The sequence below is a fragment of the Vanellus vanellus genome (assembly GCF_965231255.1).
Source record: "Vanellus vanellus genome assembly, chromosome: 1".
Classification (NCBI taxonomy): Eukaryota; Metazoa; Chordata; class Aves; order Charadriiformes; family Charadriidae; genus Vanellus; species Vanellus vanellus.
In genome coordinates this window covers 199,207,104-199,221,732 of record NC_138905.1, presented here as the reverse complement: position 1 = coordinate 199,221,732, position 14,629 = coordinate 199,207,104, and the positions used below count along the sequence as shown (strand labels likewise).

Sequence of the window (14,629 nt, the reverse complement as noted above, 5' to 3'; positions counted from 1 at the left end):
AAAGAAAAAGAGCGCACCTATATTACTGATTTTCAACCTGCAAAAAGACTTGTTCTACTAAAGAGAAAAGGAATCCAAATAAAAACGGTCTTTAATAATTTTGGTGTTCACACATGGCAACAGCAAGACTAAAACCTAACCTCCTAGAGATCTATAAAATATAGAGAAGAATACCACAAATATACAAGAAACTGAGATACAGTTCCCAGGCCATGAATCTGCCTGGAGAAGAGATGCTCTAGCCAAAATCCATATTGTGCTTCAGTCAGGAGAAAAGGCACTGGTTTCAACACAAAATAAATAAGGTCGTTCATGGTACATGGGAAACTGAACTACATGAGCAGATGACCCCTCCACCACTAAAGGCGTAGGATCAACGAATGTTCCAAAAGAAAATATTCTGGCAGAGAGGATTTAAGGGATCTTCAGAGAAACAGCAAAGGAAAAGGAGTAAACTTGCTGTATTGTCGATAAACAGCTGTTTCATCAAACAAACAAATCTTTATCACTTCTTTGGAACAATCTCAACCTGCTGGAATTTGTTCTTTTCCAGTTGTACTGCCCTGTATTTCAAACTCTCTGGCAAGTTGGTGGGTTTCACCAGAGGAAATAAAACAGAGTATTCATACAATATATTGAAAAAAATTGGGTTTTTTTACAAATGCACCCAAGAAAAATAGAACTTTCAAAACATGAAAAATTGTTTGAGTGTCCTTTTGACAGTACCTGCAATATTTACTCACATAATGGACTGCCTAAGGATGTTGGATATGTATAAACAAGCGCAATATTTAATCACACTTGCCACATACATTGAAAATAACTTGCACAAGATAAATCAGTAGTTTAATTGCACAAGTCAGGTTATACTTAAAGACACAACCTGATTCTGCAAACCCTAATCCACACAGGCTCTTTCTAATATGGGTATTCCATAGGTGGGACTGCTGCCCATCGGGGACTTATGTGAGCATGCGTTTACAGGCTAGCCTCAACAGTTCCAGCTTCTCTGACTAATTTTAATCTAAAACTCGATCTCTTACAGTGTCAGGATTATCTGTTTAAGAATATAATAAGTGGATATCATGATTCATCCTATGCTGCCAGTGACTTAATCCAACTGAGAAAATGGACAGAAATACTCTCTAAGAATACCAACATGGGGTGCTTAGTCCACACTTTCAGATGGGAGAGAAAAGGTAGACCACTGAAAATATGGAATAAATCAATATTCTGAGCACAAGACATCTGTTGTAGAAGACACCCACCAAATTCTTCATCTTTAATACCAATGATGCTGTAAAGCTCCTGGATAGTCCTAATTGTAGCAGGATGCCACAAAGAAGGTAGCTTCTCCTAAAGTCCCAATGCACAAAAATCCTAATTCAAATAAATTTGAAATAACACCAGAAATTTCCAGATCTCACAGAAGGCCCAGGCAGACCACAGGGAACTCATTTAAGTCTCTCACTGTAAAACCACATTAATGAGTTGCAGTATCTTGTGCTTGTTTCATTTTTTTTTGGAACGGTCTAACAGCTACCTGCTCTGTGTAGAGCTATTGTATCTATTTCTTCTTTATTTTTCATTGAAAACAATAATAAGTACCATAGAAGAGGAAGTGGTGTTCTTCTATTTATATTCAACCTGTACGTTTGGGTTTTTTTGCAAACTATAGTTTAACCGATTGCTTCTGCCAGAACTGACTGAGGACAGGGTCATCACAGTATTTAGCAGAAAAGAATGACCTACCTGAACATTAACATGTCTACTGCCAACAATACAAAACAGAAATGGAAGAAAAGGAACATATTGTCTCTTGTCTCCCTCCTTTTCCAACCAATGATGAATTTGCTATAAATTAACTTCCACTTTGTGTCAAGCTATCGTATGACTGAACTTGGCCCACGAGCACTCAGTATGCTACAAACCCGCAACATTTCTTACCATAAACGATGACCGTTGTGTTAACAGCTTTGATTGATGGCCCGCTCTTCACGTGGCAGGTATACTGGCCTTTATCAATATCGCGCACTTTGTCAACAACGAGGATACTGTAAAAAATATTGGCTTCTGTATTCTTCTGGTCAATGCGCTGCATTACAGAACCTCTCTTCCTTGCCTATAAAAGCAAAAATGAACCAGAAAGAGCTTAATCAAACCAATTTTTCACGATTATTAAGATTATTTTTTTTTCTGCACTGCCACCATACCTTAATAAAAAAACCCGGACCCCTCTGTACAGCACAGACATGCAAAAAACGTGTAACATTTCCAGAAGGTCAACAATAAAAATTACAAGTGACATCATATGGCAATTCATTCCTATCTTCACCAAAGCTGTTGTAGCATCCAAACTAGTTCTTTCCGGATGAAGATCATCCTTTCTGTATGGCTTGCCATACCAATACGCCCAGCTCCCCATTGCTCCTTGTTCAGCATCACTTGTAAAAATCCCCGGAGCCACTGCCGCATAGTTTGGTGCCTGGATTCAGTGTCCATAGGCAGCAGATGTATAGAAGAAGAGGGCATTAAGACAAGAAGGGGAGAATTCTGGAAACGCTATAGATGGAAAAGGGACTAAATTTGGCAAGGGAATAACAGGGTGGAACTGGAGATAATGTGAGTCTGAGGAGTTATTTCCTGCAACTCCCCCTCAGCCTTTGGCCTCAAAGTTTATTTAACCCAGGACATCGCTGGTGTTTTATAAACACTGAGCACCCTCCAGTTACCATCCAAATAACAACAAAGTAGAATTTCACAAGTGTGGTGCCCGGCTAGGGCTTGGTAAGACATCAATGAGCAGTATAATACCTTTAGAGTATTTCTTGTTGCTAAGTCGTTTATTTCTGAGGTGAAAAAATGTCAGGAAAAATGGCTACAATATGCAAGAAATGATTGCATTAATCTTCCCTATATAATGTAATCATAATTTTAGCTTGTGATTAGGCACGAGTGATATAATAAATGATCTTGACTTGAATCATCAGCATAAATCAAACTGACATGAAAGGAATGGGAGTTGTAAACCTTAAATTAATGTCAAATTTCTTATCAGCTTTACACGGACTCCCTGGCAGTTATTCTGTAAGCGACAAATATTTATGAGGATGCTCCCAACGCAGGGGGAGGAGAAGCACATTCAAGATCATTCCTGTAGTTGTCAAAACAAGAGGATTGTTCATGTGACACTTAACAAATGAGATTTTGGCTAGCTAAATCAAAATATCTTTTCTAAACATACTCGAGTTGGGTGCCTGACTGTCTGCCAGTCTTTGAATGTGTTGAGAAAGACAGCCTCACTGAAAACGTTTCTGTCACAAGAGATTGTCCCTGCCTGGGACTGGGTGATAAATTTCTACCCTTTTTCCAGGTTGAAAAGAAGCTCACAGGGACGAAACAACTCTAGCGTTCACTCGCAATTATGCAATATAAACGGAGTAGATTGTGTAAACATGTTTACTTACTCAATTAAGCACCAGAAAGACAAAAAAAAAAAAAAAAAAGAAACCTCTAAAGACATGTCAGCAAGGGTCAAAACGGTGGAATGCGAACCATGGCAAACATTTTGAGGCAAAATTCCTGCCAGGATGCTAGATGCAGCGTGATCTATGGGAAACACCCGGATTCTTCATTTCAGCCACAGCACTCACCTCTCCAGGATAAGTCCACGTCATCTGCACTCTGGTGTTCCAGGCTGCGGTGACAGTGCAGTTAATTGCCAGGCTGTCTCCTTTCAGCAACTTGACAAGACGCGGGGTGCTTAACTGAACATCGAAAATTGTGTTGGCTGCACACGATGAAGAGAAAGAAAAGTGAATAGCGCCACCAGGGCAGAGTGCTTTCTGAAGGATGGGGAGTGGAGAGCACTACTTACTTTCACGGTGCGTTAGGTACTTTGTGCTGTACTTGTGTCCGCCAATGGTCGTCTCACAGCTCAGGAGCCCTATGAATCTGTAGGTTGCCTTAGGTATTCTGAAGCCTTTCATGCTGTCCCAGATTATTGTCTTGCCATCAGGAATCAGGGTTTCTCGTGGAATCTGGAAGTGTCAAACACGCATCATAAAAACAGCTCACACTCACGCCACTCTCTAATCAAAGCAGCCTAATAAAAAGGAACAGGAAAAAAACACCCTAAAAAATGCCAATCAAAGTAGAAAGGATGACATTTAATTGTGCAGATTTTTCAAGTCACGTTTTCATCACAAAACGGAGGAAAAATCTGGGTGAAGAATGTGAATGTTTTATTTGTTTCCAAGATTTCATTATTTATAACAGGATGTAATTTATGATACAATAGATTGACACTATCATTAGCCTCAGCGCTTGGGCTGCTATTCTGTTGGCTCCTGGTTGGCAGCTAAAGTGCTCGTCTTGGCAAACCTTTGCAATTAAGTATCCTTGTTTCACCACCAAGACACAAATACAGATTTTTCAATGGAGGTGACAAATGGACTTAATTTGCTGTCATTTCATGCCTTTAACAAATTCCTGCCAGGATTCAATCTGACGCTTCTCACGTTTATGTTGTCTAAGGGACTGGACTGCTTTAAAAAAAAAAAAGTTAAGGAAAAAAGTTAAGGACATGAATGGCTGTGCCAAAGCTGATAGGTCAGGGTACACATCTCTAAGTCATTACATACAACAGGAAGTGCAAACTTGCAAATTTTAAAGCCACAAAGCTTCCTTGGGCATTTTTATTGAGAACTACTGATCATACTGAATGAGGAAAGTCATATTGACTAGAGATTTCAAAAGGACATCTTGAAACACTAAATACATCACATTTCCACAGAAAAAGTACTCAGCACATTTTAAAAATCTGGCACTTCTAAATCCCTCAGGGACCTAACAAGTAACTCGTGTAAAGCCATCAAGTGTTTTTAAACTTAAGACCTGCAATCTAATACAGAATAAAGTATTGCCACATGGGATCAAGTGTTCACTTTGTCAGCAGTACAAATTAAATTTTACATTAGGATCCTTTAAGTTTTAAGCCCCATTTTAATAAGGTATCAAGAAAACCCCAGAAAGACAAACCATGACATAGGCACTGAAGCTCAGACAAGACCTCTTGTTTTCATACCATTGTTATACCTTATGAATGGAATAAATGCCACCATTTGGATAACGCAGGGATCAGCCATGAGTACAAAGCCTGGATGTGACTCTACTTTTATAAAGCCTGGTTTTATGGTAAAAATAACATTTTTAAAGATGGCACATAGCAGAGTTTGAGTGAATTAGTGCCCTAAGCAAAGACCTCGGGGTCAACTGTGCACCTTGCAGCCCATCACCTCTCCCTGGGCACCCAGTCTCACCCTTCGATCCTCTTTATTTGAGCAGAGGACTTGTAAGCTGGCCAGCCCTCTCCTTCCTACGGCCAAAGCCAGCATGGGTGGCTGCCAGAGGCTGGGGGAAGCGTGGCTGCCGGGCACCTTCCTGCGTGGCACAGTGCCTCTCCAAAACACGGCACCCTCGATGCTGCCTGCTCAGCACACGCCGAAAGCTGCCCTTGACATCACCTCCGCTCATCTCATGCCATTTCCTCTAACAGAAATGCACGATGAATCAAATGAACAACAATTACAGAGCACAAAATGCTGTGGTAGAATTCCTTATCTTTACAACAGCTGATAAGACGCTATAATAAGCATGCAAATCACAGGGGAAGTGTGTGTTGCACACACACACACAAGCAAAGCCCATTACATTATAGCCTGCTGGCTACCATTCAACAATATCTTGGACTCTTAAGAGCTCTGTTGCCATTTCTGTTCTAAATAAAACAAATATTCAAGCTTTTGTTTAACTAGTTCATGGGTATGCTTTCAAGGGCTTCAACTGGATTTATTTTCCTTGCTGCTTTGGTGGAAACCAAACTATTTCTGGGTGTATTCCTCTATAGGTTTTCATATATACCATGAAGAAAGAGTCAAGTCAGAGCCTCAGGGCCTCCCCAGACTGACATTTCTCAGGGAATGCATTCACTTCACATTAGTTAGTTAATTGATGGATTATTGAATTTGTATTAGCCTTACTCCAGGAATGGGAAAGTAACCAAAGCACCCAGGAAGTGTCGGGCCCTTGGAAATAAAGTGCTCATAAATATGATCTGGTTTTACAACACCAAATGTTGTTGGTTGTCTATATACCCAACAGACTCGCCTGCCCTGGAGGCAAATCTGCACAGTTTACTCATCTGACACCCCTCAAAAATAGCTAGAGCTACATCCTTTTGCTGTAGCTTTTTGCAGCTTTGAGACTAAAAAGTTGTACACTCTCACACCCAAAAGCATAAATTGACATTTTTAGTTTACTGTACAGAATGCTTAAAAAACTGCAGTCTATGACTTGACTAGCAGAAGACCACAGTGACACTGTTGGTCTCTGGCTAAGTCGGGGAAACAAGCTACTGCAACAAGTCCCTTTCAGAGGGTGGAAATACCAGGATTTTGTCTCAGAAGAGACAAAGGGTGGTGGCTGGTGCTCACCCTCACGGCCCTTCACAGCTGTACCCTCTGTCCTAACTTGCTTCAGTTTCTTACCCAGCTCTCCTCCACACTGTTCTCCTCTCCCAACCCCACTGGTTCAGATGACTTCCCCACTCTCAGAAAAGCCCAGTTGCCTTTCTCTGCCCCAAACCAGCTTCCAGGCCACCACCTAGAGACACAGCGTTGTCACCATGATGATCACTCCATGGATGGTACGGGACAAAGGATCCGAGGATCACACAATAATGTAGGTTGGAGGGGATGTCAACAGGTCACCTGGTCCATCCCCCACACAGAGCAGAGCTAATGTAGTTCAGGGCCTTGACAACAAACTTGGTCTTTGGTCATCACAGAGAGAAGTAGAAAACCTGTGAAGAGGCACAGGGCTGGAGCAGTGAGATTTCCACTGAAGCAGCAGAGGATAAATCCTGCTAAAATAATAGCTTACAGATGGGTACCAGCAGATAGTCAGAGGCATTCAAAGAATCAATTTGTTGTGACAGCTGCAGTAAACATGGAATTTACTGTCTACATACTTATCTGCATGAACCACATTGCTGTGGCTGCCAGTGCAGTCTCGGCCTTTTACCTTCTTTGTACTTTATTTCAAACTAGACTTCAGTTTCTTTGGTATAGGCTGTGCCTCCTTCTTTGCTCAGCACCAACCACTGAACCTTTTTGGTACCCGCTGGCATTAACACAGTACTACCACAAGGTTTTGGGTGCATACATATGGTCAAGAGTCTACAGTCAAGCTGTGGTTCTCCACGTCTCCAGAGGCAGATTGTATTGCAAAGAGGGAGCTGAAAGTATAGTAAAAATGTACATTAGAGTTTTGAATGCTTGTCTTTTCTTCCCTGTTTCCCCTTCCATCAATTTGGGAAGGTTGAGGGGGCACTATTAAGGATTCAGACTGGTCGGGTGTGTGACTCTCAACACTCTTGGGATTTTTTTTCCTCTTTTTATTCCTTATGCTGAAGCTTATTTACCTCTATTCCTGTGAATGTCATTGACTTTATGACAGAGAATCCAAAAGGAGAGTAAACAGAGGCATCAAACCATTGTACCAAAAGGTGTTGCTTTCTCTGTTTAGCAAAATACGAACAAACAAAGAGGCAAGAGAAGTGCATACCTTCGTTGCAATATGGTTTATCTTATTTTAGGGATCTTGAATGAGACCGCCAGAATCATATTGATAGGAACAATCATTTCAGAGGTTCTCGATGTCTGCCTATTAAGAATTAGATCCAAACTGTCAATTGATTTCACAGGTCTTCATATGATGAAGAAGAGAAAGGGCCATCAGCTGGTGCAGTTATAGTTTATAACAGGACCTGAAGGAATTAAAAGCTCCATCCCCATTTCCTGATCCCTGTTTTATTAGCTTCTTGATTTTTAAGACTCCTCCTACGTTGTATATGATTGCCATGCTATAGAATACAATTTGTACAGATGTTCAGCCTGGAAGTTAGAGCAACACAGTATCTCAAAAAGGGTTGACTAAGGTAAAGATGCAGTTTTATTAAAAAAAGTATTTGTAGTGTTGAAGATGGACAATAAACCTTCTCCACGTTGGTCCGCTGAAAATAAGAAGCAGCGCTGCACAGGAACAAAATGCTGGAACATGCTCATGCAAGTGTCCCAACGAGTCCTTTCAGAAAAGAGAGAGTACCAAAAAATATTCCGTATTTTGACTTCCTGGAAATATAGAATGCTGAGTCTAATGACTCTAATGCTGGGATTTTCTTTCCAGCTCCAGAGGACTGCATTATGGGGACACTGACTTCTTCCTTTATTACTAAATGGAAAACACAGAATAGCTTTTGCCAGCTCTCCAGAAGGAGTTTGCCTGCAGCTGTGAAATGCATTTATCACATCTCTTAATTGCTATGTGAGCAAAATCTTGCTGGAATCTTCATACATGGGTGTCACAGATGATAAATAAAGTAAGATATGATGTAATGCATTGTAGCTTACATACTTCAGGAAATTCTGGGATGAATTAGGGAACACATTTATTTTTCCTGGAATGCAAAACATGTAAGCAACCAATCCTTTCTTTCAAGACTTGGCTCCACCTCCTCTTTCTCCTTCCCAGAGTATTACATCTGGTTTTGATGGTGTAAAGATGCATCTTACACCACAACCCCAAGCTAAAGACAAATTGATACGAAAAAAAAGAGAGTAGATATGTCTCGATCTTGTCCAAATAAGAAGAAAAAAAGATATTTTTATATTGTTTAATAAGAGAGAAACCTGACAGGAATTTTCTCAGTTAGGATTTTAATATGCTGAGATTTCAGATGCGACAATACAGTGCCCAAATAAGTTTCCGCTTTACAACATCCATCCGAAGGAAATCCAAGCCTCATCTACTTTTAATTCTATAGCCACAGAATCTTGTGCATCATCCACCCCTGGTGCACTTCTTGCAGGAAAAACATGTGGGTATGCACACCTACAGTAACATCCTACGTCAGATTACTTTCTTTTCTCTGTGTTTTCTTTTCTTTCATATGATTTAACAAGTGGAAAACACGAGGCAAAATCAGTATCTATTTTAACAAAGCAGTGCTGGATAGAGTTTGTAAACCTCTAGGGTCAAGTTAAAACACAAGATCAAACCTGTGGTTAGTGTAAAACTCTATAGTCTATGAGGAATCAAAGACTCGTATTGATCTAGATAAGCATCTTACAGTGATATTATTTGGCAATTGCATGTTATGCTATAAAAAGACAAATTTATTTTCCACGTTACAATGACAAACATTTATGCACTACGTACAGACCTCCCCCTACAAAACATCACTGGCACCTCCACCTAATTTTTAAGCCAAAGAAAGGAAATTTATAAAAAGAAGGACCATTCTTCTGCCTTGATACCAATAACTTTACTACAGACATACAGGTCAGTTAGCTGTTCATGTAACTCTCAAGGAACCTAGGAAAGAAATGGTTTACCCAAAACATGAAAAATGTCTAGATTTTCTAAAACTGCCCCCACCATCTCGAAGTTTCCCTATGGAGAGAAGCCACCCCATGCCTGACGATAAGTGCTCTGTATGGAAAAGTAAGCAGCAAAGTCGCTGGTGGGCGTGAGGTAGGGCAAAGGCTTGCTGAGATCCTTGTACAGCCCCAGCAAGTCTCAAGGGACTGCACTTACCGGCAGTTCCAGAGGACAGAAGAGGAAAGGGGAGGAAGGGCAGGGGAAGAGGTGGGAGGAAATCTCTTCTCCTAACAAGAAATTCCTTCCTGGTCTTAAGAAACCTTTGTCAGTGAAAATTCAATAAAATGGTATGAAAAGTTTAAGTTTCTTCAGAAAAATCCTATCCAGTCTAAGAGATTTGATGAAGCCCTTCTGCAAGATATGAGACGAAGCCTCCAGGGTTGAAATATTCTTAAACACACCGACATCCAGAAACCTTGTTTAAGAAATACTGAATTGTAGAAATATTTTAAAAGCATTACAATAGTTGTAAACAAACAAACAAACAAAAAGCGTCATCACAATAAGACCTTCATAGCATGCTTGGATTGAGGTACCTTTTTTAAAGTAACAGCAATATTTGGTGCCGTGACTCTGCATGGAATAATCATTTCTCTTCCCACCGTCATGTGTATTATTTTAGGTATATCACTGTGCATCTCTACAAATGGATTGCCCGTATCTGCAAGAAAAGAAAAAGAAAAACATTAATATCTGAGCTCTTAAGCCAGTGTATGGAAATTGTAATGGTGCATACAGTCTTGAAAGAGCTGACTAACCCTGTCCATAACATAAGATAGACAAAGTCCTCAAATCACTCTTCTGTTTACTTTTATCCCAACAAGTTTAGTAAAACACTATTGAATATTTGAGATTTTTCACTCAATATCAATAGCAGTACTTTGGTATCCCCTTTAAAATCCAGGAGAGTTAAAGTACATTTTTTCCCATTACAGCATCGCCTCTACTGTTGAGGGATGTGTTTCTTATTTCAGGGCATTTCTATTTTATTATCGCCAGGAGAAATAATTTGATGGGAAGTGACTGAAATTCACTTACCAGGAAACCCCTAAACAGGACACGCTGCTGCTCTCTGCAAGGAAATTGATGGAAAAAACTCACGCTGACTTCACCAGGAGAAAGAATCTACTGTGATAATCCAGCCATATTCTCAACCCTGAGAATACAGACTAGCGAGAGTTAATTATTCTTCTCCTTCCCACTATCACAATACCTATATGTCTCTTTTGTAAGTGACAAGGTAAATGAAAATGCCAGGAAAACATTCGTTCCGTTCGACTCAATAACTAAAGCTTGGCAGAGTAATTTACCGTCCCTCGAACAATCCCTTTAACAAAGGGCATTGTCATAAATAGCTTGCGCTGGGAACAGGGAACATTGCTGCTGCTATTGTTTGGACCGCTTAACAAAGAGGGGCTCAAGCCACAGGCTCTGGCTCCAAATCTTCTTTGCAGGTGTTCAGATCTGAAGGTTCGGTTTGACTCACATTGCAGACAGACTACCTCAAAATTCACATAAGGTTTGGTTTTTAACTCTTTAAAAAGCAGAACGTTCAGATCTTAAATGCCTTGCTTATCTACAGTTCCAGTGTTTTTTCAGGCAAAACCTAGTATTTTCACTTAGTCAAAAACAATCTTACAAATAACAATGGACATATTCCTTGGAAAAGAACTGAGTAAAGCTAGCAAGAATTGACCCCTCATAAAACCTCAAATTGTAATACTTTATTCAAGTGTTCTGGTCCCAGACTTCTGTTGTTGACATGTGTTCACTCTAGTAGTTCTTCCAATACATTACTTTTGCTTCTCTTTCAAAAGTATGATCTGCACTTCCCGGTGTCATAAAACTGTTCTGCCCTTAGGATCTTCTTTTCTTATTACATGCAATAATATTTTTACATCAAACAGGAAGAGAAGCAAATTCTACTCTAATTTATATTCGGGAGAATCCTAAGGTAGAGTATCTCAGATGTGCACCAGGATATGGAAAAAGTTTTCCTAAGGAGGTTTAATGAAACCGTTACACAAACTTTCTGAAATAAAAGCCGCAATGCTTTATTTAATAATAGGTGTTAAATGTCCACTGAGATCGCAAAAGGAACTTATGAGTAATAGAGGATGCGTATGTAATAAAAAAATACCCTAAGGACTGGTTGGGCGAACGTTTCCTCTGCAGTACGATTCAAGGAAAGACCAAGAATGAACCTGTTTGTAGCATGGTGAAAAGAACCTTTTTTGTTTCAGGGGCTGCAGCCGCAGAAGAGGTCACCTGCCCCTTAACATCACCAGCCAAACGGATTTACTTCTCCCCAAAGACTCGTTCATCTTTGTCACAAAATTAAGAGCTCCTGCCCAAAACCAGCAAGCTTTGCAAAGTAGTTTCCTGTATCATAATCTCCAGATCATTACAAGTGTGAGGAAGAACTGTTCTGGGGACTACCGGAGCTGTCTGCAGACACAGTGTCACCACTGACTGATGCCAATATTGAGGCAGTGGGGGCTGTGCAACTCAGACCTTGCAGGATTCCTGCCCATCCGAAGGCAGGGACAGGAAACAAGCACAAAACACTGCGTTTGCCTTTTTTTTTTTCCTTCTTCTTCAATGGAAACGCACGTTCGCGCCTGGAGAAGTCTATTAAGTGCTCCATAAAAGTCAACTAAATGCCCTGGCTGCTCTTGGTAGGTTTTAAAGCTCAGTCACTGCCTTTCTTGGTATACTCCCTTCAGTGGTACGCCAAGGCGTCTCCGTGCCCCCGCTATTCGCGTGCAGAGCTCCCATTGACATCACCGGGGACTTCCGCCATGGGCCAGAGGGCAATCGATGGCCCCAAGTGCTCCAAATGTCTTCCTGCTTTTGATTAAAAGAAATACGCATCATGTTTCCTAGCACAGTTTTGTTTTCATAATGAGTGTGGAGGCTTTTCCTGATTCCCTTTGATTTTATTCTCCTTCCGTCTTAATGGCCATAAGGGGATACTCTCGGTGCCTCAAGACCAGAATCTCGTGCAGGGTCAACCAGCCTGGATCAGGCAAAGCTGAACCCACAGTAGCCCCAGGGCCGGTTATGCCACATTGGCAGGGTACGCCAACGATGTGGAACCCTTCTGTCCCTCAAATAATAGCACTCCTTGCTTCTTTTTTCCCCTCTTTCCCTCTCATCATAGCCCTACCTATTGCCAGTGGCTTCTGCTACATTTCCTCCCAGTTCCTCCTGAGGTAAATGCCATCCTTCCCTGAACAGCTGGCTGGCAGCACATCTGGGATGACTTAACCTCCTGCTAGCAGTCTTCTGGGCCAGCTTTACTCATTTTTATGTTCACAAAGCTCTAGACATAAAAGAAACATCATGGATTGACCTATCTTGAAGACCACATCCAAGTTACACATTCAGCTCCATCAGGATTTGGAATGGAAGATCCAAGATGGTTGACCTTGGTTTTTGAGGGTTTTGGGGTTTTTTTTTTTGTTTGGTTGTTGTTTTTTTTTTTTTTTTTTTTCAGACCTGCCTGTAAGGGTAGCAAAATGAAAGATGGACAGCCAGAATATTGGCATATGCTAAAGGTTAGTTTAAAAGTAAGTTTAGTGTATTTTTAAATTGTGCCTGGAATTAATGACTGTGTGCTGGTTTGACTGTGTTCCTCACAATATCTCTCCGTTACAATCAACATGAAACCACAAAAAGCATTCATGAAATCACAAAATCCATGAAGGTCACTTGCTATATTGTTAAAGAACATAAATAGCAGCTTTTTATTAAGCTGGTTGGCAGCCAGATACAAACTTGATAAGAGACTTAACACAAGCAATATTATGTCTGGTATCAGTAACTTGTCTAGGCTATTTATGGGGTTTGCACAAACAACTAAATTAGCCAACACTGAAATGCCAAATTCAGAAAAGATGGAGAGGTTCTTTATCTCCACAAGCTTCAGCTACTGTTCTTAGGTTTGTTTTGTTTTTAATAATCTGAGCTATGCAAGTCAGAGTAATTACACATACATTTGCAAGAAGAAAATTCTCTACAGGAAAGTCTGAGCTCCTTGAAATCTCTGAAAGTTTGTCCTCCGAAGTTCTTCCAAAATACCTACTTAAACTTGGCTCATCATTAAGACTTTTTTTCAGGCTAAAAGAGTCAAAACAGTTTCCTCACATTCACATAACACTTTTTCCCTCGTGCACATGTAGAGGACCAAAGTCTTTACCAAAGTACAGACATGCAAACTTCATTAAAATTAATGGGCCAATTGCCAAATTCCCCTTTCAGTTGTAGGGACTCACCATAACTAACTTTATTTATCCCAGCTAAATTAGTAGGGCTGTTCAGAAGTAATTGGAGGAGAACCTTGCACACCAAGGGTGGCTCTCATCTCACTTACACATCTAAAACATAGACATCTCTCACTGAGGTAGGTGGCCAAACTGTTAGAGTTGCCACCGCGGAGAAAGGTGGAATTCTGCCATAGGACTTGTTTTAAACGCTTGTTTTACCCTGAGATTAATTATGTCCTAGGAAAAGCACCTATTAAGCCTGCTCACATGTAGGTGCCTAAGGTCCTTAAGAAAAAAAAAATCCCATTTTCTGTATCTGGAAGCACAACACATCTGCAAGAAGGGCTTTTCCACTCTTGACTCTTGGTAGCCTGTAAAATAGTACTCTTCAAATTCAAATGGTTTCTAAACCTTGAAGGAAGAATTGAGACATGAATTAATAATCACGGAAGTCCAGGAAAGAGAAAAAGAAAGAGAAAAAGAAAGAGAAAAAGAAAGAGAAAAAGAAAGAGAAAAAGAAAGAGAAAAAGAAAGAGAAAAAGAAAGAGAAAAAGAAAGAGAAAAAGAAAGAGAAAAAGAAAGAGAAAAAGAAAGAGAAAGGGAATATTTTATATCTGGAGCACATTCAGACACAAAGCATTGCTAACATAATTGCACAGTGATTTTTAGGCAGGGTTTGTTTGTTTTCCTTTGGGGCTAGTTATACTATGCTATCATCAACGTAGGTCCATAACACACATAAAACACAGTTAAAACTCTTAAGGAAAAATATTCTTACCCACATTAGCCAGGAAATCCACACTAGAGCAATTATTATGTTCAGAAAGCAATCTCTAGAAAGACTAATGGACATTGGGAAA

At 40.3% G+C, this 14,629-nt stretch overlaps 1 protein-coding gene across 1 annotated transcript in view; it reads right to left on the bottom strand.

The window, feature by feature from the left end:
• FLT1 (fms related receptor tyrosine kinase 1) overlaps nucleotides 1–14,629 on the bottom strand; it is a 113,910-nt gene that overhangs the window by 77,582 nt on the left and 21,699 nt on the right. Inside the window, exons 4-7 of the mRNA XM_082498638.1 lie at nucleotides 10,038–10,162; nucleotides 3,878–4,040; nucleotides 3,654–3,790; nucleotides 1,948–2,122 (exon numbers count right to left, since the gene is read on the bottom strand). Coding sequence (XP_082354764.1) covers nucleotides 1,948–2,122; nucleotides 3,654–3,790; nucleotides 3,878–4,040; nucleotides 10,038–10,162 — 600 coding nt within the window. The remainder of the gene's footprint in view (nucleotides 1–1,947; nucleotides 2,123–3,653; nucleotides 3,791–3,877; nucleotides 4,041–10,037; nucleotides 10,163–14,629) is intronic.